The sequence below is a fragment of the Tasmannia lanceolata genome, unplaced genomic scaffold, assembly GCF_043159265.1.
Source record: "Tasmannia lanceolata isolate RefF3 unplaced genomic scaffold, GAP_Taslan_0.1 ptg000048l, whole genome shotgun sequence".
Taxonomy (NCBI): Eukaryota; Viridiplantae; Streptophyta; class Magnoliopsida; order Canellales; family Winteraceae; genus Tasmannia; species Tasmannia lanceolata.
Genome location: NW_027518725.1, coordinates 3,497,295 through 3,522,608, shown reverse-complemented (window position 1 = coordinate 3,522,608; position 25,314 = coordinate 3,497,295). Strand labels below are relative to the sequence as shown.

Below are 25,314 nucleotides of genomic sequence, written 5' to 3'. Positions count from 1 at the left end.
CCGATCCAAAGAACCACGGTTAACCGGCCATACCTTTTTGGAAATCACATGTATTTCCAGATTCCAATCTGCGGTCGCCTGGGAACCCCGGTCGACCGGCCCTGTTTGAAAATCTGTTTTAATTTTCTTTCCTTTTGATTAAAAACACTTCAAATATTTTGACTTAATCCAAAACATTTTGAAAATTTCCAACAGTTAAGATATTTGAATCCTTGGTTTTGAGAAGTAGAATTTTCTTCCCTTTTAGACAAGAACAAATTATACATTAAAAGTTCATCTACCACAGGGGCATTTCTTTGCATAAGCTTTGGTGGCATTGGCTTGTCATTTGATAGTGTAATCTGATGGTCGCCTCTTTTATCTACAAATGCTCTTCCATGGCTAAACGAAATTGACCATAATACCCCTGGTCCGGTCATCCTTCTTCTTACGTAATGCTCGTCATTAATTAAGTCATTCAGGTTATTATAGTCAATAAAACTGTGGATGGCGAGTTTCGGTCTCTTTCTTTAGAAATGATCTATAGAGGTTTAGGCTGTGGCACATCTAATGGACGGTTTGGATCATCCTACCGTACTTTTGAATAAAGTGAGGAGTGCCCTCATCAAAATACAGTAGTGCTGATAACATTCTCGTTTTAGGAAGCGTAAGAATGTTACTGTTCGGTTGCAGAATTTTCTTTTCTCGTTTCAAAACCTCCTTACAGATTTCCATGGAAACCCTAAAAAATCCCATCTCCCTTGCAGCTCCTTTGATCTTCCTCTTCGTTGTTACTCTGCAACTCCTTTCCAGATTCGTAGACCGTCTAAAAAAGGCACGATTTCTATTACTTCTCGTTTTTCTGCTATGAGAAAAAAAGATCTTTTTTTTATAATTAAATTGAATAAATTTAACGAAATTCTCTGAAAATTTGATGCCGCTGATTTGGGTATTTTCTTGTTATCTGATCCTTTCCATTAAATATAGGAGATTAGAATTTCAGTTATAAAAATTACAGATTCTTCCAAGTTTGGTGGAATTTAAGAGATTAGTTCATTACGTTCTTTTAGGGCTTTTTAATCTAGGGTTTCAGTTGTTGAAATGAAGTTTTTTACAGTGGAAATTTTATGTGTAAAATGGAATATGAAACTTATATTTCTAATTTTGTTACTCTATTTTTATTAGCATTGTTATGTGAAAATTATATGTGATTACATGTATGCTTCTGAACTCATTTAATGATTTTGGTCCTTCCCCTTGCATTTGGTTCCTGTCATTTTCAACAGAACCAACTCTTAGGTTACAGATAATCAGATAGAATACCCAATGCCAATTCCGATTCGGAGTACTGAATATGAAATTTGGTTGGATTGTCTGAACTGGATGAGTTTACATTTGGTTGGATTGCATGCATGAGTTTGAACTCAATTATATGATTATGGTTGCTTTCCCTTTCATTAGATTACTGTCATTTTCAAAAAGAGCAAACATTTGAAGTTTTGAATCAAAATTTGATGCGAAGGATGTAGAGTTCCTCGAGAGTTTTCTTCTCTCCTTTTCTTTTTACCCTTGTTCTATTTTGTTGAATTTCTGGTCATAAAGTAGGTAGTTATCATGTGATGTTTTTCATTATTATTTTTAATGATATACAGATCGATATTTGTTTATAATCATTTCTTTTGATGTGTATTAGTGACGTCTATGTAATTGAAATAAGGACACGTATTTTTTTGGTTTTTCATATAAGATGACCATGGAAGACCTATCTGTAAGGCGGGAGCCGGTCGAAGAGGCGCAACGGAAGCCTTAAAACCAGTAAAACAAAAATTTCGGCCTGATTCCCGCAATCCCACGGACCTAGTTACTAGATGCTATTGGTTAGGAATAAAAATTTAGAAGTATAAGAATACTTTACAAAGGTGTTGTGCCCAACCGACAATCTCTGCAAGATTCACTCCTTGCTTGGTCGGCTCACCCTTCTCAAAGGTACGGACTCCGGAAGTTGAATTGGCGGATTCCCGGTTATTGAACGGACTTAAGGAGGGATGGAGAACTCTTCTCCGCTTCTTCTAAAAACAATTTTCAGCAGCCATACTTTTTTTTTTTTTGCTGCAAAACTATTGCTTGTTTAAGAAGGCAAGAGACACTTCCATAAAATAATCAATGGGGTGGTTGTTGTTGTGTCGGTCACCATAAAATATGTAGAGATAACATAAAATATCCATGGAGAGATAACATAAAATATCCATGGTTGCTATCCAGTGACGACTCAAAAAATCTTCAAAGTCTATAACTGATTGTCCCATTTATTAATATTTTGTACTTGTGTGTGTGTGTGTGCACCATATGATTTGGTGCTCCTCCTCCCTATATCTCATGTAGGTGATCATATCCGTCCGTTCAAAAGATAAAATCTAGATCCCGGATCATCCAACGATCCTTATGGGACAAGCAAGTAATGAGTGGGATCGACGCAGGGATCCGACGGCCTATCCTGCGGAACCCATGATGGGCCCCACTGCGACTATGCCATGTAGTAACCACGGTCGCACTTAGGTAAGTGGCCCCCACCAGGACATTACCCTGAAGATGACCGTCAGATCATCTAATACCCATAATCGTATCATATACGTATGTCCTACCTCAACTCTTCATTTACTGGGTTGGGCACTACGGGGGGTGGACACTTAGTACCCCCTGGGCCCACCCAATGGTATACCTTTCAGTCTAGTAGCTCGGGCCCACAAATGCATTTGTAAATTCTTCCGAAAATATATCTTATATAATTTGAAAACATTTTGACAAACTATTTATCAAATCACCTGGCCAGGTATTTTCAGAGGCATACTGAAACTGTAAATGACTTTCCTCTAATTAAAGAGGTAGAGGATTCCTTGTTGGGTATCCCTATTGACCTCGAGGGTCATCCTATGACCCAGCACTATCCGTAAGAAATCCCTAACCAGGAACTACTTTGAGATAGACCAAAGTCACAGAGTGGGCCCACAGATCAATATGACTCCTCAGGTCGAAGGACATATAAGGGTCCTGTTTGAGTAGAATCGCTTTATCCAATTTTCTGTCCACAAGCTATTCTAGAAAAGATCCTATTCAGTGCATGAACCATTCAAAGCACCCATTCTACCTTGCTTAGGGTCCCCTACCCCAGTGACCGGGATAAGTCACCCCAATTCGTGTATGGAGGCAAGATCTGATGCTGGTTGTGTACAGGAGGAGGTGTCCAGCCTCAACCCCAACCAGGAACCTTTTAGGTCTGCAAAGAAAACGGAGTGTCATATCTCCCCGCTCCATAGGATCTGTGAATCCATGAGCATGACACCTCCTACGATGCTACCTAAGGACAAATGTGTGTTAATGAGCCCGTCACACACATTCCAATATAAGTACCCATGGATGTCATGAAATGATGATATTATTAATAAATATGACTCAATGCATCAAACACTGGCTTTTAGGGCATACATTCTAACAATCTCCCACTTGCACTCAAAGCCAGTTGTGTATGTATCTTAGACCCATACCCTCTAGGTGCTTCTCAAACACTCTTTGTGTGAGGGCCTTGGTCAAGGGATCCGCCATGTTATCCGCTGAAGCTATCTTCTCAATGGCTACATCTCCTATACTGATGATCTCACGTATCACGTGATACTTCCGAAGGACGTGCTTTGACTTCTGGTGAGATCGGGGTTCCTTTGCTTGTGCTATGGCCCCATTGTTATCACAATACAACATGATGGGCCTCTCAACTGAGGAAACAACTCCAAGTTCACCCAAGAACTTCCGCAGCCATACTGCCTCCTTTGCCGCATCACACGCAGCAATGTACTCCGCTTCAGTTGTGGAATCCGCTGTGGTATCTTGCTTGCAGCTCCTCCAACTTACCGCCCCATTTGCTAAAGTAAACACGAAACCCGAGGAAGATTTCATGTCATCAACATCAGATTGAAAATCTGAGTCGGTATATCCTGAAACGATCAAATCATTCCCACCATAGACTAAACAAGAATGCTTTGTCCTCTTGAGGTACTTAAGAATATGTTTCACTGCCGTCCAGTGCTCTAGACCTGGGTCGGCCCGGTATTTGCTAACCACACTCACGGAGTAACAAATATCTGGCCTAGTGCATAGCATGGCATACATCAAACTACCCACAGCTGATGCATAGGGAGTGATGCTCATTTTCTGCTTTTCGTCAGATGTCTTGGGAGACATCTTTTTGGAAAGCTTGACTCCATGCCGAAAAGGTATTAACCCCTGCTTAGAGTCCATCATGCTGAACCGAGCTAATATCTTATCGATATAGCTTTCCTGTGAAAGTCCAAGCAACCTATCCTTCCTGTCCCTAAACACTTTAAGGCCAAGTATATAGGACGCTTCTCCCAAGTCTTTCATGGCAAAGTGGTTGGACAACCATATCTTTGTGCTCGAAAGCATCCCTACATCATTTCCAATGAGTAGTATATCATCAACATATAGTACTAAGAAAGTAACTGCACTCCCACTGACCTTCTTGTATACACAAGCCTCGTCCATGTTTTGAGAGAAGCCAAACTCTTTGACTGCCTCATCAAAACGGAGGTTCCAACTACGAGACGCCTGCTTCAATCCATAAATGGATTTCTGTAGCTTGCACACTTTTCGATTACCATCTCCGACAGCTTCAAAACCCTCTGGCTGGATCATGTAAATGTCTTCCTGAATGTTTCCATTCAGAAAAGCGGTTTTGACGTCCATCTGCCAGATCTCATAATCATAATATGCTGCTATTGCTAACAATATCCGAATGGACTTTAGCATGGCTACTGGTGAGAAGGTTTCCTCATAGTCAATGCCAGCCTTTTGACTATAGCCCTTCGCCACTAGCCGTGCTTTGAAGGTCTCTACCTTTCCATCCGGGCCCTTCTTCCTCTTATAGATCCATTTGCATCCAATGGGCTTTACACCCTCCAGTTGATCTACTAGAGTCCAAACCCTATTGGAATACATCGAGTCCATTTCAGATTTCATTGCATCTAGCCAATTTTGCGCATCGATGTCTGACATCGCCTCTTGGTAGTTATGGGGATCTATCTCGACTCTATCAGAGACCATACTGTAAACTTCTCCAAGATGGATAAATCTACTAGGTAGCCTGATCTCCCTCGTACTACGTCGGAGTGTCGGAATAGGTAATGTGGGTTCCTGCTCAGTGTCCTCATGTGTTATTTCTATTGGATTATCAGAATGCTCTTCCAAGGCAATCCTATCCCTATTTCCTGTATTTAGGAGGAACTCTTCCTCGAGGAATACGGCATTTCGGCTTACAAAACAAGTTTGTTCGCTTGGGTTATAAAATAAATAACCCTTCGTCTCTTTGGGATACCCAATAAATACACACCTATAGGTCCTAGTTTCCAACTTATCAGTGCCTATCTTTTTCACATGGGCAGGACATCCCCATATCTTTATATCATCATTTATTAATAATATCATCATTTCATGACATCCATGGGTACTTATATTGGAATGTGTGTGACGGGCTCATTAACACACATTTGTCCTTAGGTAGCATCGTAGGAGGTGTCATGCTCATGGATTCACAGATCCTATGGAGCGGGGAGATATGACACTCCGTTTTCTTTGCAGACCTAAAAGGTTCCTGGTTGGGGTTGAGGCTGGACACCTCCTCCTGTACACAACCAGCATCAGATCTTGCCTCCATACACGAATTGGGGTGACTTATCCCGGTCACTGGGGTAGGGGACCCTAAGCAAGGTAGAATGGGTGCTTTGAATGGTTCATGCACTGAATAGGATCTTTTCTAGAATAGCTTGTGGACAGAAAATTGGATAAAGCGATTCTACTCAAACAGGACCCTTATATGTCCTTCGACCTGAGGAGTCATATTGATCTGTGGGCCCACTCTGTGACTTTGGTCTATCTCAAAGTAGTTCCTGGTTAGGGATTTCTTACGGATAGTGCTGGGTCATAGGATGACCCTCGAGGTCAATAGGGATACCCAACAAGGAATCCTCTACCTCTTTAATTAGAGGAAAGTCATTTACAGTTTCAGTATGCCTCTGAAAATACCTGGCCAGGTGATTTGATAAATAGTTTGTCAAAATGTTTTCAAATTATATAAGATATATTTTCGGAAGAATTTACAAATGCATTTGTGGGCCCGAGCTACTAGACTGAAAGGTATACCATTGGGTGGGCCCAGGGGGTACTAAGTGTCCACCCCCCGTAGTGCCCAACCCAGTAAATGAAGAGTTGAGGTAGGACATACGTATATGATACGATTATGGGTATTAGATGATCTGACGGTCATCTTCAGGGTAATGTCCTGGTGGGGGCCACTTACCTAAGTGCGACCGTGGTTACTACATGGCATAGTCGCAGTGGGGCCCATCATGGGTTCCGCACGATAGGCCGTCGGATCCCTGCGTCGATCCCACTCATTACTTGCTTGTCCCATAAGGATCGTTGGATGATCCGGGATCTAGATTTTATCTTTTGAACGGACGGATATGATCACCTATATGAGATATAGGGAGGAGGAGCACCAAATCATATGGTGCACACACACACACAAGTACAAAATATTAATAAATGGGACAATCAGTTATAGACTTTGAAGATTTTTTGAGTCGTCACTGGATAGCAACCATGGATATTTTATGTTATCTCTCCATGGATATTTTATGTTATCTCTACATATTTTATGGTGACCGACACAACAACAACCACCCCATTGATTATTTTATGGAAGTGCCTCTTGCCTTCTTAAACAAGCAATAGTTTTGCAGCAAAAAAAAAAAGTATGGCTGCTGAAAAATTGTTTTTAGAAGAAGCGGAGAAGAGTTCTCCATCCCTCCTTAAGTCTGATCAATAACCGGGAATCCGCCAATTCAACTTCCGGAGTCCGCACCTTTGAGAAGGGTGAGCCGACCAAGCAAGGAGTGAATCTTGCAGAGATTGTCGGTTGGGCAATCACAACACCTTTGTAAAGTATTCTTATACTTCTAAATTTCGGCCTGATTGCGGGAATCAGGCCGAAATTTTTGTTTTACTGGTTTTAAGGCTTCCGTTGTGCCTCTTCGACCGGCTCCCGCCTTACAGTGGTATCAATATAACTGATTCCAATATTGATACCACTATATCTTTGGTTTTAGCTGATGCATCTAGTGCTCGAAATGACCAAGGTAAAATGACCAAGGTTCCCTTTAAGAGCAAGAGTGGAAGAACTAGAGATTTATTGGAGTTGATTCACACTGACGTATGTGGACCCTTTTCTCATGAGACGAGAGGTGGTTTTATCTATTTCGTGACATTTACCAATGACCATTCTAGGTATGGATACCTATACCTAATGCGACGTAAGTCTGAGACCCTTGAAAAGTTCAAGGAGTTCAAGAATGAAGTAGAGAACCAATTGGGTAAAACCATTAAGGCTCTTCGCTCTGATAGGGGCGGAGAATACCTCTCTACCGAGTTTAGGGACTACCTGCGAGAAAGTGGAATAATCTCTCAGTGGACTCCACCTGCAACACCACAGCATAACGGTGTTGCAGAAAGGAGGAATCGAACCTTGTTAGATATGGTTCGGAGTATGATGAGCTTCGCCAGCACACCATTGTTTCTTTGGGGCTATGCCTTAGAAACAGCGCTCTATGTCCTCAACCGAGTTCCTTCAATGTGTACGTATATTGGAATTCGCTGTGCACTAGATGCATCAGCTAAAACCAAGGTTATATTTGTGCACTAGATGCCAATATAAGTACCCATGGATGTCATGAAATGATGATATTATTAATAAATATGACTCAATGCATCAAACACTGGCTTTTAGGGCATACATTCTAACACTATCACCTTGAGATGTTTAATAGTTAAAGGTATATTATTGTAGAAATTTGATGGGCCAAAACTGTTCTGGTCACACACGAAAAAACAAGAAAACAGCAAGCACATGGATAACATGAGTGTTTTACATGGCTAAACAACAATACTTACGTTCACGAGGAAGAAACCATCTTCTGCTATGCCCAGCAAGCACAATAGGTTACAATGAGATAATCGTAAATCCCTCAACCCTCACAACCTTGAAAGATAAAACTCAAGAGGGCACGATACATTGAAGCTAATCCACTCAAAGATAAAACCATCTTCTTTCCCCTTTTCTACTCTCTTTTCCTTGGCACTTTGGTTTCTTTTGTTTTTTTTCCTTGTTTTGTTGCCTATACCTCCTCGGTCTTGCTCTCCCTTTTTTTTAATGATATCATCATTAAAAAAATCATAGGCTGCTTGGGTAGTTGATCTTTTTGCTTATTTTGATTTAGGGATAGTGTTGTGTAAGGAGAACAAAAGTAGATTATTTAGAGGTTTGGAGATGAATTTTTTCATGGTCAGAAGTTCTGTGATTTATTGACCTCTTGTTTGAATTTTATGATCGTAAATATTTTTTAATGTTTGGTACTTACTATCTGTATGTATATTATAGCCCCAAAATGGAGAGAACTAATGTATATGTGAGGAAGCAATAATTGTTAACTTATAAATAGGAAAGGCTGATATAATTTTGTCCACATGTCTTAGAAATATTTACATTTTGCATCGTAGTTATATGCATATTTTGGCTAGGCTGTTGCTCTTGCTTCATAATCTCAAGATTCCTATATTATTTGGGTCTTATGGGTGGTATTTTTTCCTTTTTTTTGTGGATGCTCCTGCTCCTGCACTCACTTTATGCTTTTGGAAACTGATCTTGCTTTGTTTGTTTTACTATATAAGATCTTCACTTTATAATTTGATTGATTATATTATTATTATGGAAATATGCCCATGTTGATAATTTCATATGTTCCTGTTCCTTTATTTTTAGACAGGGTCAAGGAATGCTGAGCTGACCCAATTGCGACAAGAAATAAAGAAAATTTTGAAAGAGGCGAGCTCATTTTCTACGTGCGTAATTCAGACCCTTCAGTTGGAAGTTGGAACCCCTTTTCTGAATTTCGGAATGCACTGTATTAAATTCCAAGATGCTTCATCTTCTTTATGATTAGTATATGGATTTCGTATCTTTTAGATCTGATTAATTCTAGCTTTTGGCTGAGTTTTCCCAAATCATTTGTGTCACTTTAAGACACTTCTCCAACAGGAAACTTGAATTTCTAGAATAAGTCTTTCTGACAATCTTTGACCAATTAGTTTTACTCTGTTCATTTAGCTTTAGAGGCTCATACCTTTAACATAATTGTTCTAACCAATCTTACAAAAAAAATAGCACTGTTGGATTATTTATTTTTACTGATGTGGTGTTTGGTGCTCATTTAATGTTTTAGCGAAAGAAAACTATCATGCCCCTAGTCTGTTAATGTACGTTGAATTTGAAAAAGTTGCATTGATGAGAATTGTTAGTTTTTTGCTTGTTTTGTTTGAGAGTCATTGGTCTGCTCATTTCACAAGGCATGAAGTTCTGACCTCAGACGGTGTTGGAGGGAAATTTGCTCTAGTATGGAAGAGGATGAGGTTCCATCCCCCTGGTGGTCTCCTCCAGGATCAGGTTTGGTATAGTTAAACTTTGACGGACCGAACATGGGTAATCTGGGTCCCGCTGCAGTAGGGGGTGTCCTTGGGGACGAGACTAGGCTCACTAGGTGGGCTTTCTCTGGTCCCATTGGATTCACAGACTCCAATGAAGCGAACTGAGCGCGGTGCTGTAGGGCATCCGGATCACAGTGAGTAGAGACATGGGTAGACTAATTGTGGAAGGGGACTCCTGCAATGTCATGAGGTGGATCGATGTGAGCCACCCTCATCCATGGAGGTTCACAAATATGATTGAAGAGATCTAGGATGAGTTGAGGGGTAGTCGATCCGCTTTCAACATCGGCCAAGATTGTTGCTGATCGGTTAGCTCGAGCGGGAGTTGATAGGGTTTGGGCGTTCGGCTGGAGATTTTTGGCTTTTTACCCCCTTGAGTATTCCTTATTGTATGTTGAAGATTGTATTTTAATTCACCTTTTATTTGCTTTGTAGTGACCATCTTGGTCACGGGGTTCCCCTCTCCTTATTCATTGATAAAATTATTCATTATTAAAAAAACAATAGTTTCTTAAGAAGTCATTCCACCATCTACTGTTTTGGCACCTCTTTAAACTCCTCGAAAGGATATGAAGTCTTGAGATTGGAAGATTTGCTCAATTGCTTGATCGACTATTGCAAACACAAAGTATCCAACATCGTGTCTACTTGGTGCCCAGTTCATTATTGCCTCACATGGTGCACTGTTGCATGAGCTCGGCAAAGCATGCGGAGCTTCATTAACACGTTATTGAGTTATTGAAGAAGGTCCTTATTTGAGAGATCATATTTTGATTCCTCTGTTTCAGTCCTACCACTTTGAAAAATATGGGAGTTGATAGATGTGTCTTGACAATCATGCCATTAACAAAATCACTATCATGTATCGCTTCCAATCCCATTATTGGAGGATAGGTTGGACTTGCTACCCCGTGCAAAGGCCTTCTTCCAAACCGATGTTTGAAGTGGTCACTCTCAAATCCATGTCGGGTGTGCAAGTGAGTGGAAGACTGGTTCGAGACAAAGGAGTTGTTTGGCTGCAATGAATTGCAATGAGTTTGATTTTAAGCGGAAATAGTATTTGTGGGGAATCAAAGTCAGAGAGAATCAATTTCAGAGAAAGTCAATTTACCTTTTTTGATAGGCGGAATAATTAAAAGAGATAGCCAAGAGACCGAGGCAAATATGTCGAGGATTTCAAGCACAAGTCCCTTGCATGCCAGAGCGATGGGCGGAGTCAACGTTGCACAACAATCGAGTGAGTCGTTCATTTCCACCTACAATGGTAGAGGTGACAATTGTGGGGTGGCGATGGAGGATGAAGCCTTTTTCTCCTTTGATCGATTTTAGACGTTTTAGATTTGAATTCTTTTTATGATTTCACATAAAAGAACTCCTTTGTGAAATATATTTTCTCAAATGTCTAGCGATCCAAAAGATGTAGAAGCAATTTTTATGGAAAACTATTTCATCCAAAATAGTTTTACCTGCACCCGAGCACCCCTTAAAAACAGACTCCATGTGTAGTTGGTGATGTCATTCGAACTTTCCGACATACCAAGCACTTTTATGGGGCTTCTTGGGAGGTTTGTGGTTATTTGTTTAGGATGCTTTGGTTTTAGTCATATTCAAGATGAACATCTAAGACATTTAGAATGTTTTTGGATACATAATTGAATCTCAAAAGTGCATAATTAGGTATGGCTTCGCTCATTAAAGATCACGAGTCTCAAAAGTGCAATATTAGGAAAAAAAAATTGGGTTAGTCACTGTTGGTGAGGTATTTTGATATTGGAAGTTAATACCGGCGAGGAGCTACCACCGACAGGATGGAATCGTGGGTAGGTGGATCATGCTGCAGAGATTTTTGTCAAACTTAATTTCCACATATCCTTTAGGGGGCTGGCTGGCTTTGAGGCGAGTTTAAGAATGATTTGGGAGAGATTCTCAATATATTTTCTGGTTCTGTAGGCGTTGTGGACTCAACAGAGCTGGCGACAATATCTCTTCTAACCAATGCTTCAAATTTTAAGGTGGATCTATAGAGCCTCGTATGAATGGAGGCTAATTCAGTCGATGCAATTGCAGGGGGGAACTGATTTGTGGTGCCTAGAAAAAGTATTATCAGAAATATGTGACCTATACAGAGAATTAAGCCCCCTTTATACTCACATTCATGACATGAAAATAATATGGCAGACAGCTTAGCAAATGGGCAGATTGTTTTAGAGATCCATATCGGGCAAGAGATGGATCATTTTGTTGTACCTTTTAAAAAAAAAAAAATTGCATTCTCTCTATGTTATTCCTAAAGGGAAAAAGGAACTATTGTATGTGATTGCTGTACATTTTTTATGCAAATATTTTAAAGTGTAATTGTACTTCGTTTTGTGGTTGCAGGCCATCCACATTTGCGCAAGCAGCAAAACTTAAGAGAATGGCGGCATCTAAGGAGAGGGAACTTGCGAAAAGTATGTCTCATTATTAATATAAAATAACTAGTTTAATGAATTCTGCAAAAATGGGCCCAGGTTTTAATGAAGTAGCAGTAAGGTACATTTGGTTTGATTGTTTACAGGATATGCCTGCCTCTTTTGATGTAGCAGTCTGATGTATGTGTTTAATCGCAGCTCGCTTCTTTTAAGAGAAGTGCTATAGCAACCACAAATCTAGCGAATGGTGTAAATCTCCCTCTCTTCCATCTGAATAATCACCCTTATATGACTATTCAAAAAAAAAAAAAAAAAAATTCACCCTTATATGACGAAATTAGAACCACAACTACAAACTCTCCCTCTGTCTCCCTCTTTCTCTCTTGCTAATTTTTTTCTATGTTGCTCTTTATACCACTCTCTCTCTCTCTCTCTTGCTAAGTTTTGTCTATCCTGCTCTCTCTATACCTTACTGTTTCTCTCTCACTCTCTATCACAGTATCAGATGGCAGCAGTAGTTATAGGGGGACCTGTCACTCGAAAGATGATCTAGCAGGGTTTTCCTATGGATAAACCTTCCTCTTCACTCTTGTGGCTAAGGCCATCGGCTGTATTTTTTGTTTGGTGTCAATGTATGACCTAATGGGTGCATAGAGGTAGAAAATGGAGCCTTAGTGATTTCTCACTTTCAACAACACATGATGTCCAATTTTTGGTTCAAGCCTGTTTGGAGAACGCAATTTGGATCAACGTCCTTCTATATTGTTTGAGGATACCATGAGTTAAGTTATACCCATAGTAAATGCGGTGCATGTAGTAATTAGGGTTGCTTCTTCGGATTGAATTCTTTCAAGAACAATGCTAGCAGATTTTCTGGTACTAATTTGACAAGGGTAAGTCAACCTAGAGAGAAAGGTACCAAGCTTCCCAAGTGTCCAATTGAGGCAAGATATGCTAAGCTAAGAGAGATGGTCGTGCTGGTCTCAGAAACTTGGGAATCCTTAAATTGCTTGTAGGAAGTGGCAGTGGAGAACATCTAAAGCATAGATGTACTGCAGGCTCAAATATTTAGAGCCAACTGTCGAAAAGTAGCTTTTCCCCGGAGATTGGAATACACAGGTTAATCTGTAAGGTAAATCTCTGGCGGTGCTCTTAATGAATGCATGCCACGTCAAAATGAGCTTGATGATATCCTTGTTCTTTCCTCAGCTGAAAAGATGAAGCAATGTTGGATCTTGGATCTCGAAACTAGTGGTCTATTTTTTGTGAAATCCTTATGCTATTAGTACTAAATAGCACTATCCACTGTCCTTATCCTCTTTCAAAAAATCACAATCCTCAACTAGGGCCTTGATCTTCATATGATTTGTTCTAAAAGTTTAGATTTAACAGATGATCACTTAGTCAAAATGAAACTTCATCAATGGTTCTTGTCAATTTTGAGGTAGCTTAAGAGAAACATCTTTACAGGCTTTAGTACATTGCCCGTTGGCAAGACAGGTGTGAACTCTCTTTTCTAGTCTAATATATAAATTATTATAACATTTTTTCATTGGTTTGGAACCAAGAAATCTAATAAGCAACCATAACATTTTCATTAATAAAAAGCAACTTTTTTTTTCTTGTGCCACGGAAAATAAGACGCGAAAGGACAGGCAATTCTACAAGAAATAAAATAAAAGAATCAGGATAATTAGAAAAACAAAAATATAGAAAGAAATCAGAGGATGCCACACAAAAGTATGCAACCATATAAATGCAACATGGAATGATAAGATAGCCATGCAATAATTGTTCCAAAAGAAAAAAAGGAAAACAGCCATAAAAGAAAAAAGGAAAACAGCCCCATTTCAAAAAAGAAAAAAGAAAAAAGGAAAACAACCTTCCCATAGAAGAGCAGTTCCACACTTTGTAATAGGAGGCCATACCTTATTTGCGGAAACAAGAACTAGTCATATTTGATTTTGCAAACACTTGAATGACATAGCCCCTTCTATGGTTTTATTATACACTACACCATTTTTTCAGACACTTTCTACCTTTTCTCTTCCTTTTGTAACACATTAATTTTTATCGTTAGTTAAACACTTGCTTTTATTCTTGTTGCCTAATGTTCAGATATGTATCTTTTCCATCTCAAATGCGAATTATGCAATACAGGCAGTTCCTTACTGAATATTTTATACTGTTTTCAGTTCAGGAATTGCAAAACAAGGAGAATAAAGGGTCATATGAGACAGTTTTGACAGCCTTGGGTACTGTAAAGGTAAACTAGGATGCATTTTAGTTGTTTCCATGTTCCTTTTTGTAGTGTTTCTAAACCACTGTTTCACTGGTTGAACTTAAATTAGGTAGTGGCATATCTTGGGTTGAGCTGGTGGTTTTGGGGTGCTCCCGTTGCAACCGTTCCTCAACAACTTTTGCAACCTTTCGGTAACATATTCTTGGCATATTTTTTTTTTTGTAGTGTCGGGATCATAGTTTCAGAACTCCCCTGAGTCGACTCCTTTTTACCTTAGCTGCATTCTTGTCTGAGTTCGTGTTTTGCCCTACATTGATCAAAATTCCTTCGACTCTCCTGATTTATGATTGTGTCAACCTAGTGCTCCAGCCATGTCAACCGAGTGATTGACCGCATTGTCCCAAGTGGACTAGGATTTGCTTTGGCTGCATTTTAAAGCACTGGTTGGGACATTCCAGTTGACAAATGCATAGTGCATTTTGTTTGATCTCAGTAGTGTTATTGTTCTTGCATTTGAACCTTATTGAACTTAATTTTATCTTGTCTAAACATATATTACGGGTTTCGAAATGAAAATTTTGGCGACCAGAACTAAATCCGAATCAATCACCCGTCCTATTTCCCGATCAAGCTCGGATTTAACATACATACTCAGTTGTTCATTTATTATTGGGTGATATTTATTGCCACCGGAATTTCATTTGTCATCACACTTTTGCAGGGAGGGTATTGTCATGGCGAGCCGGAGAATCACTTTCCGGCCTTGTTATGGTAAAAACTTAAAATACTCATTTATTCAACCGAAATTTACATAGATGCTGTAATTTTCTTTTGTGTTCATTGATCAATCTCCTAACACCTACATTGCAGGTTGGGATGATACCTTGGTTAATAGTAACGACCAGAGTGAGCAAGTTTATTTGTCAAAGGCTCCCTATATAAGGTCGCAGAGATCTGTGAGATGTATTCTTTTTGGGTCAATTCCAAAAAAAGTTGCACAACAATTTTCCAAGTAAAACTTTTACATGGTAAACTTTTTCATTGTAAAGTTTTTTCTGTTGATACATTGAACTCAGTAAATGGCTGATCATGAGGGCCAAAAACTTGACTCAAGAGATTCCAGTATTGGAGAGTGGTAGTAGCCTTATTCGTTGTCTAAACTTATTCCACTTCAAATCTGCCAAATTCCAAGCTATTTATGTTGCTGGAATATGAAAAAGGAATCATGGAAATGGGGTGGCCACGTCGGCCGACAGAGAAACTACGAGGAAACTACGGGTGCAACTCGGGTTGGGTGGGTCGGGTTTTCCAAAACCCTACGTTACCCGAGAATTACCTCGGGTCGGTCTAATTTTTTACAGGAAAACCTGGGAACACCCATATGAGTTGGGTCCGTTTCGGGGTTTTTGTCGTTTAAACATGGCCCTAACCAAGATTGGGTCGGGTTTTCCAATTTAAAACCAGACCCTACCAAGACTGTTGATTTGTAAACCCGACCTGTGTTATTTTCGGGTCGGTTAGACCCGACCCAAGTTGCAGCCCTTAAAAGGAAACCAGTCATTTTCCCTTCTAAAATAGGTAAGAGAACATACGGTCAATGTTTGTTGACGGAAAATAAAGATAATTTCGGCCTCTTTTATGGGGGGCGAATGAATCAAGTGAATGGGTTAGGGTTTTCAAATAATAATATTAATAATAAATAAAAAAATAAAATCCATCAAGACTAACAGGTTACTTCAAATCCAAGTGGAGTTAAAAGTACTGCACCTCCTCTTCTGCATGGGTGCTTTTAACAACATTTCGGTGAGTATCTTTTGAAAAGTACAGTGGGGCCCAGTTCATAGGTTGATCCAAACCGTTCATTTGTTGGGCCACAATATAAATAGGTCTCTAACTAAGAAATCATCTTCATAGGATGATCCTAACCCTCTGATCAGTAGAGGGACTACACATTATAGAAATCTATGGAGATCGGAGGGCTAAGTTCATTCTATGGCGATGATTTACAAGTAACAGCCTATTTACATTGTGGCCCTACAAATGAACGGTTTAGATCATCTTATTAAGTGGGCCCCACTGTACTTTTCTAAAAATACTTGACTTCAGACTTCAACTAATGGAAACAAACTGCAATAAATGCACGAAAATAACATTGGGAAGGCCGGAAGAGTAGCTACCAAGATACGAATATGCTCTTCATTTTATCAAGGTTACTTTTTTTTGATAATGTCACTACTCGCCTTTTTTCACACTTTTTAACTGGCTTCTTACAGCCGTTACAATATTCAATGGGAAATGATATCAGCACAACCATGTCTTAATAATTACACTAATTTGTCTTGTCTGTTGTTATTTAAAGAGCTGCTATTAGTACTGTTCCCGAAAGCTCTTGCATGCTCATTAAAAAAGAAAAGACAAGTTGAGTCTGTGCAATTATTAAAAACGGTTGTGCTGATATCATTTCTCTGTTCAATTTCTATGCTATTATCATCCAATCAGAAGAGCCTAAAACAAAGTAGGCAGTGCCATTATCAAATTAAAGTAGTGCGGATATCAGCTGCCTCTACCCAAGCTACAGGGTTATTTCTGCCATTAAATAATGGCAACATTGGATCAAATATCAAAATGGGGGTACGTAAGAGTCACGTGCCGTCCCACTCACACGTGCCATTATCACATGCACCCAATCCTCAGAAAGTCGGAAACGAGAAAAAAAAAATAACAAAAAATTGCCCCCAGTTTAGAGAGAGAGAGAGAGAGAGAGAGAGAGATGGGTAAGGTAGTGGAGAAGAAGAAGAAGAAAGGAAGGCCCTCGCTTTTAGATCTCCAAAAGCGTAACCTCCGAGAACAACAACTACAACAACAACAACTGCATAAACGAAACCCTAACTCTAACACTAATCTTACAAACCCTAACCCTAACCCTAACTCGGATTCTCACCGCCGATTGACTCGCCGGAACCCTAACCCCGACGGTATTGCAGAGAGAAACAACGGCGAGGAGGAGGATGACGAGGATTCGATCGGGAATAGGAGAGAGAAGAAGCTTAAACTATTCCTACGCTTGCCACGTGGCGGATCCGATTTCGGATCGGATTCTAATGGATCCGCGGATTTCGGTCCTGGATCAAATGTTTGGGACAAGGTCATCTTTTTTCATCTCTCTCTCTATTATTTTCTCTCTTCTGGATTTTGAGATTCGTGGAGTCTACGCATTTCTAGTCACAAAGGCTCTCGATCTTTCGTGGAAATTGCGGTTTTCTAAACGAGAATCTCCGCCTATTCGGTTAATTTTTTTTTCCTTTTCTTCTTCTCTCTCTCTCTCTCTAGGATTTTGAGATTCGTGGATTCGACAGATCGAGGCATTTCTAGTCATAAAAGCCTTTGATTTTCGAATTATCTTGATCTTTTGTGGAAATTGAGGTTTTCTGAAGGAGAATCTCTGCCTATTCGGTTAAAAATTCCCTTGGATTTCTTTCTTGGTTCCTAGTTTTGCCTTAATTTGTAGGATCGGGGGTTTGCGGGTTTGACTTTGTCAAAATTTCCTTATTATTATTTTTTTTTCAAAATTTAGGTCAAAGATCTTTTTATCGTTGTTACTGTATTTATTTCTTTATGCTTGCTTTTTGTATTCTAGGCTGGCTTTTTAATTTTTGTCTCTAAAGTTCAATTTTGTCTTTTTCTTTCCTTTTTTGTTTTATTTTTCTGTTCAATTTTGGTTTTTTAATTTTTTTCTGTTTGCTTTTTTCTTTCTGTTTTTATTTTTGTCTATATTTCTTTGAATTAAGAATTTTCATATTTGAGTTCTTTGTCTAAATTCAGTTATTATTCTAAAAACATCTGTTAACCGTTGATCTTTTTTCAGGCTGAAAGGCAAAATTCTGGTGGGAAAGCGACAGATCCTCCTCTAGGTTTAGTTTCGATCTTGTTTATTGCATAAAAGAGTTTAGGGCACATTTATGTACCTATTTATTTACATCTTTCTTTTATTTGTGAACAGAAGTATTGTTAGATTCGGGACCCACGACTCCCTTGCCAGACAAAAAGTTGCTTGTTTTTATCCTTGACAGGCTTCAAAAGTATGAGCTATAGATTCTTTGGTAGTTCCTTACATATTCTTTTGATTTTCCCATTCTTCCTAATTTTCAATGTGGTTGTGGGTTTGATGTGATTTTCTAATGTACCTTAGGAAAGATACTTATGGTGTGTTCTCCGAGCAGGTGGATCCAAAAGAGGTTTATTTCGAATATTCATGCGTTTCTTTTTTATTTGATATGAAAGTTTTGATATATATGGTTGCAACTGCAAAGGGAGAAGTGCAATTTTCGTACTGAATTTTGCATGTTTGTTGTAAAGCTCCCTGACTACCATGAAATCATAGAGCATCCGATGGATTTCAGTACTGTGAGGATGAAGGTATCAAGTGGAGCTTATGCCACGTTGGAGCAATTTGAGGTTAGTTAATACACTAATACCTTTGTAGTCATTTGGCTCTTGAATCACTTTTTTTTTTTTTTTGGTAGTTTCTCATTTGCTAATATGTTTTTTGGTTTGGTTATGGATTGATCAAGACATGTTTGAAAGTATGAGTAAAAAAGGGTTCTTGTTTGGTTGTCTTTCTGCAAAAGTTAATTTCTTTGTAATAGAAAAGGAATGTTGTTCAAGAGCGTTGGTTTTCTTTGTTTTTAGTGGAGTTTCCTTATGCAACTCGAATAAATAGCAGTTTTTGAGAAAGTTGATATAGGAATACTATATTTTTTATTCTGCTCTGATATGTTTCTTTAACCTTCCTAAGATGAGATTTTCTCCATGGAGGCATGGTGAGGAACTGAGGATAACCTTTGCTGATGGACCTTCTGTTCCAGCCGTTTATGATTATAAGGATTCCAGATTTCCTTCAATCCTATCTTGTGCTCTCCTACTGTTGACTCATTGTTTTTACTTACCTGGTGTTTGTAACAATGCACTTTTAGATGGTTTTCATTTTATTCACATATTAAAGTATTATTAACAGTTCAAAAGTTCCTTGTTTTTCCTTATGTCATGTTGGATACCTTGTAATTTTGCCATCTTCTCCGCGATGTTTGAAGTCGTTTCTCCTCTGTGCAGTTAACTTGTATTAATCGAAGCCTCAGCTCGCATGCTCACATTTTCTTCATGCCCATAAAACTGGCATAGGATCCCTTGCACTAAGTTGCTTAAAGAATGTATGTGTCTTTGATTACTTGAATAGACATGTAGATGTTTACAGGGTTGTTACTTAGCTAAATCTCATAAGAAATGAACTTGGTACCTTCATGTTTTCCTCGGTTTTTTGTCGGACCTTGATTTTGCTAAACAACTTTCTGATGATCTATGAAAATTTTATTATTATAGAAAATATAGAATAATATACAACGTAGCCCTCACCCTGAGGTCGGGGGTTCGATCCCAGCTTACCTATCAAAAAAATATACAACTTAGTCCTTAACTCCTTCCTTGGATAATGAATCTACTACCTTGTTTGCTAGAAACAAATTATGATCAAGAGACATGTATTTCTATGCATAGATAAACGGAAACAATTATTGAGTTGGGAAATCAGAAGGAAAATGAGAAATAGTTGCTAGACATAGTGAGGACTGCCTCACAGTTGGAAGAACGATAAACATGCTGGAAAGAAGTGTGACCCTCGATGGCTACCAAAATTTCCTTGATCTCATCTGCAAACCTCTACGAAAAATCTTTCCACTCCTTGATCCATCTAATAACTTTGAGGGAATCCTCCACCACGACCTAGGAATCAAGAAGAGAATGGTCCATAAGATGACTGCCATACAGATGGGCACAGTCGGACGCACCAATCGGGCCCAAGTAGGCCCACTTAATCTCTGACTCCGCAGAGCACAGAAAACCGTCTATGCCAACAGGGCGAGGGCTTCCAAACTCAAATCATGAAAAAGGGTTTGAAAACCCCAACGGCGAAGGGATCCACCAGAGAAGGTCTGGTAGGAGAGTAAATAGGACTCTGCCTAATCTCATCCCAACAGAATTGAATGGAAGAATCTGAAGCTTTGAAACCTGGGACACTCGCCTCCCACTAGATGATGGTGGAAAAAATCTGTTGTAAAACACGCCTAACATTCATGCTAGAGCCTTTTAAAATCCTATGGTTCTTTTCCAAATCACCCTCAAGATGGCGGGAAGATAGACCACTACTTTTTCCCTCTAGATGTCCGAGGAGCAAAAGACCAGACATAAAGAAACTCACCAAAACACCCCAAAGAGGTAAAAAGAAAACAAAACCTAAGCATCAATTGTGAAATTTCAAGGGTAAACAAGTAGTCAACCATCTCCTCGGAGCCACACACGCGGTATAAAGTGGATATATTACTATGTCTATTACGCAAGTGGTCCATCGTTAGAATTTTGTCGAGACAAGCAGTCCCCCAAAAGGCACACATCCCATAAGGTGTTGAAGACGGCAAGACGCTCCTAGCTAGGGAAAAGAGCCGAAAGAGTGTGCACTTGTAAAAAGGACTAACGATTAACACAACCCTTGTGTTCCAAGTCCAAACTCTCTTATTGTCCCCTATCTGTCTAAAAATCACAACCTCCAACCGAGACATCAAAGCTACCATTTAAATGATCTCCCTACCGAAGAACTGCCTGAATAGTCCGCTCCACTCAACTGGTCGATATGATCCAACGAGGCCGACACTGGCATCTTTGTCAACCGCTTGTCTATTCATGTCAGGTGGCTCGAACCTCAAGGATCTTTCCCTACACTTAAGTTATTTCCAGAAACGAACATGTGAACCCATAGGACATGATATCTTTATACTGGCTTCAAAGTGATCAAGGGAGCGAGAGATGTTTCTCCATATGGTTACCCCTGGGGTTTGCATCCATTCAATGGCTCCCAATCCTCAGAAATAACACCGTATTTCTTAGCAGTCACCTCTGTCCGCAGATGCTCTTGTTCCTCCCCGAATCTCCCTATCCACAGCCAGTGGAACCCCCTATTCATAGACTGTGGACTATGAATGCCCAAACCACCAACTTTCCATTGAAAAAAATGCCCAAACCAGCACCAACTTTTGTTTTGAATATGGACTCTCAACTAGCTGGATTGCATATCCTGCTCTCTTCCTTCACTGGAACCACCTTGATGAGGAAGTGTGCAGGCGATAAATAGCAATTGTGGATGCCATTATGGATGGGTCATTCTAAAAATGACTCTAATCATACGATCCATATTATGGTTAAGTTAACAAATGGTTCTAGTCAAAGCAACATGTGCATTGTGAAGCCAAGGAAAGGATGGTTAAGGTCATCTAATCATTGTTACTTTTCATAAGGCGCTTACACAGTGGACCCGCTTGATGTTGCTTGAGACCATGTTTTTAAATTTCGACCGAAATCCAAAATTTCAGATTTCGGTGGAGACCGAAACCGAAATTTCCCAAAATTCCAAATTTCAGCCTTTACCAAATTTCGACCGAAATTTCGGAATGTCGGTCCGAAATTTTGAAATGAATTAAATATTGTTTTTTAATTATTACCAAATTTTGACCGAAATTTCGGAATTTCGGTTTTTGGAATGTCCGAAACCGGTACCGAACCATGCTTGAGACTAAGGATTCATTCACAGCATTTACACAATAATGTGATGCAATAATCATTTCTCTTGTCGACAATTTATATTAAGCAACTGTTAGTTGAAAATATAATTGGTTTGGGTAACTAGTACAAGCGGAAAATTGGAAGAGACTATTTTCATAGTTTTTTTTTATAGAGTAGAGGTGATTTTGATTATCTGAAAATTAAGCGAATTTTGTTGAGAAATTGAACTAGATTGTGTATTTGGTTGTTTTCATTTCGTTCTTTAGTGCTTGTTTTTCTGTATGCATTGTGAACTTTGCAAAGCTATGTTTGCCTTCTGATCTGAGAAATATTAGAAGCAGTGAACATGGAGTAATTGATCTGAGATAAATGGTCTGACTTCGAGTTTGTTCATTTCTTTACATTAGTTCTGTGCAAAGTACCAGCATGTACCTACTTGAGATCTACATCAGGCATTTGTTTAGAGATTGAAACAAGGTTAGCATAGATAACTTGTGTATGAATCTCGTTTCCTGTTAAATGTAGTAAATGCACCATGTGTAAGTTAATGACATATCTTTCAGAAACGGTTGTTTATTTTAGTCGGCTTTCTTGACTGATGCAGCTATAGAGAATGTGATAAGCATCTACTTTTCATGTTGGTGTAAATATAATAAAATCATTTTGTCTTTGCAATGGCATGCAAGTTGGGACTCAAACTGTCATTTGCATAAAATCTGGGACAGGAGTTGGCTTTACGCACTTTATGAGAGTGAGAGAAGCTAGTTTTACTTTAGTTCATGAATTTAACCATTCTTTATAAATATGCAGAAAGATGTCTTCTTGATATGTTCAAATGCTATGCGCTATAATGCTCCAGATACCATCTACTTTCGACAGGTACCATTGATTTTAGACGTTCATTTTTTTTTTCTTCATTTTCAGACTGTATATCCAGTAGTTGGTCGTCTAGCAAGCTAGTTAATTTAATGTCACTTGAAACACGTGTTTACCTTGTCCAGGCACGGTCAATACAGGAGCTGGCTAGAAAGGATTTTGAGAATTTAAGGCAAGATAGCGAAGATAATGAACCAGAATTGAAACCTCCGGTACGGAGAGGTAGGCCACCGGGCAAGACCTCCTTCAAACGACTGGTGGGCAGGCTTTCCCTTGAGCGTGCTGGTTCAGATTTTTCATCAGATGCCACCCTTGCTACTGCTGGAGACAATGCTGGTTGGTGTAACTCAACTCATGATCAATTAAGAAAAGCACACGATAAGGCTGGCATTACCGATGCGTCCATTAGGAATTCCCATGGAACCCGCAATGGTGAGACTTTTGGGTTGTTGGCAGAACATAAATCTGATATAAATGACAATTTTCCAGGTTTGAGATCTGATGCCAATTGTTTCGTCCTATTGCTTTGTTCTCTTATTGGTTTCCCTCGCTTCTCTATACTCAACTTATATCTGCCATACTTGGAAGTGTTTTCAGGCATTGTTCGTTGTTTGCAGGTTCTTTGTTGAAGGGTCTGTCCAAAGTTGGGAGTAAACAATTTGTATTTGATGAAAATCGCCGTAGCACTTACAAGCAACCCCATCAGTCAGTTTCTGGCCACGAGCCAACAGTATTAACCACCTTTGATCGAGAGAAGAAGCAACTAATATCTGTAAGTAGATTGAATTTTTTCTTTTTTTCTTTTTTTTTCTTTTTTTTTGAAAGATGACTTATATATTCATACTATGAAAGTTACATTGGGGACAAGTAGTCCCTCCCGGTTTACATAGCATGGGTATGCCTTCCTGGACCAACAAGAAAACATAAAAAAACTGTTCTACACCCACAGCCGACTAAAATAGCCACCATCATAACCTTCCACATAAACGACCCACGATTACTTTTATCATCCACCAACAAAGATCAAGGATTAAAAATGGCCCGATTCGTGATAGACAAAAGTCTCTCAAGCACACAAGGTTCTCTTTCGTTTTTTTTTTCCACCCATCGTGGTATGTACAGCTAAAGAACCAAACACCCCCCAAGGCAAGGTACTGCCATCCGGGGAAAAACAATCCCCCGAGCGGCAAAGGAACGAAGTCCTTGCACACTCAGATAAACCTAAATACCTCCCATAAAAACTATCTTCATCAACCTCTTGTAACACAGACATCCAAAAGTAGATTGAAAATTACATAGCACTCTTATACCTTCTATTGATTTTTTACTTATTTTAATGGTTTTGAGTATTCGCTCATGAATTGTTATCTGAATCAGGCCCCTTCTAATGATTTTTTACTTATTTTAATGGTTTTGAGTATTGGCTCATGAATTGTTATCTGAATCAGGTTGGGCTTCACATGGAACTTTCATATGCAAGGAGCCTGGCTCGATTTGCTGCAAATCTTGGACCAGTTGCTTGGAAAATCGCCTCGAAAAAGATTGAGAAAGTGTTACCTACCGGACTAAAGTTTGGTCCTGGTTGGGTGGGAGAAAATGAATCTCAAAGATTACAACTACCACTACCATCATCCTCTCTGTCACAACTGCCAACTCCTTCACAATCCTCCTCTCAGCCCAGAGTCTCTCCATGTATTACAATCCCTTGCGAATCCGGGTCAAAAGGTGAAAAATTATCAGACACGCAGGAACCCTCAAACAACTCGTCATTGGATGGTTCTAGTAGAACTCCTCCATCTACTAACAAATCTTCTGATACTACAGAGGGTTCAGAAACCATCAAGGGGACAAATTATGAAACCAGGTTTAGTTTACTAAATGGCAGTGGTGGAATCAGGTCTAACCCTCACATTCATCTTAATCAGAGCCCTGCAATTCACTCCACTGTTAATAATGGGTTTAAGTTTAACAGTGAGTTTGAGTTTAATCTCCCATCTCGAGTTGGGAATCTGGTCAGATCAGCTGGGGGAGTTGGGAACTTCAGCTCAGAGGCATCCACATCTTCCCGAATGAACGACAATGTCCCTAGCAGAAACAATATTTTCATTCATTCTTCAATGCCTGCAAACCGTTTAGAAGCTGAAGGCACGAAGTTATTAGGCAGTTCAAATTCAATAAACCCTGGAAGTTCCTTGCCGGAATCCGGTCATAAGAAGTTGGATTCTGTTCCGCCAGACCTGAATGTCAGATTTCAGTCGCCCGGGTCGCCGGTTTCCGGCGTACTGGTTGATTCTCAGCAGCCTGATTTAGCTTTGCAGCTCTAATGGGATGAAAAACAAATCAATTTTTTTGGCTAATTTGGTTGACATGGATTGGTAACATTGGAGCAGGCCCCCCGGGGAAATGAGCAGAAGATGAGTGTTTTCTTTGAAAAGGGAGCCACACCCATTTATGGTGTAGAAGAGTAGGGGGGAGTTTGTACAGATTAAGGCATCCAAATTTTCAGGCGTAGGAGCAAAATCCCATTTGTACTAATTAAATTCCACTATTTAAGTAGAAGAAAGATTTTGAGCAAGTTAATTTGGGCTCTTTGTA

The 25,314-nt window shown here is 39.4% G+C and overlaps 2 protein-coding genes across 3 annotated transcripts; both read left to right on the top strand.

Moving 5' to 3' along the window:
* The first annotated feature begins 621 nt into the window (after positions 1–621).
* Positions 622–15,398, top strand: LOC143864239 (protein GET1-like). The gene is made up of 7 exons (XM_077375138.1): positions 622–814; positions 8,864–8,943; positions 11,965–12,035; positions 14,192–14,262; positions 14,348–14,429; positions 14,960–15,009; positions 15,109–15,398. The coding sequence occupies exons 1-7, from the start codon at positions 653–655 to the stop codon at positions 15,178–15,180; spliced, it is 588 nt and encodes a 195-aa protein (XP_077231253.1). The 5' UTR covers positions 622–652; the 3' UTR covers positions 15,181–15,398.
* Positions 15,399–16,925: 1,527 nt separating this feature from the next.
* On the top strand, positions 16,926–25,314 carry LOC143864207 (uncharacterized). Of its 2 annotated transcripts, none has more exons than XM_077375094.1 (9): positions 16,926–17,383; positions 18,104–18,149; positions 18,239–18,317; positions 18,428–18,473; positions 18,595–18,693; positions 22,654–22,722; positions 22,845–23,151; positions 23,337–23,491; positions 24,168–25,314. In XM_077375094.1, exons 1-9 carry the CDS (start codon positions 17,009–17,011, stop codon positions 25,041–25,043), a joined length of 2,052 nt encoding a protein of 683 aa, XP_077231209.1. In that variant the 5' UTR covers positions 16,926–17,008; the 3' UTR covers positions 25,044–25,314. The 2 variants fall into 2 exon arrangements, with proteins under 2 accessions (XP_077231209.1, XP_077231208.1); XM_077375093.1 differs by having other exon boundaries at positions 22,845–23,208.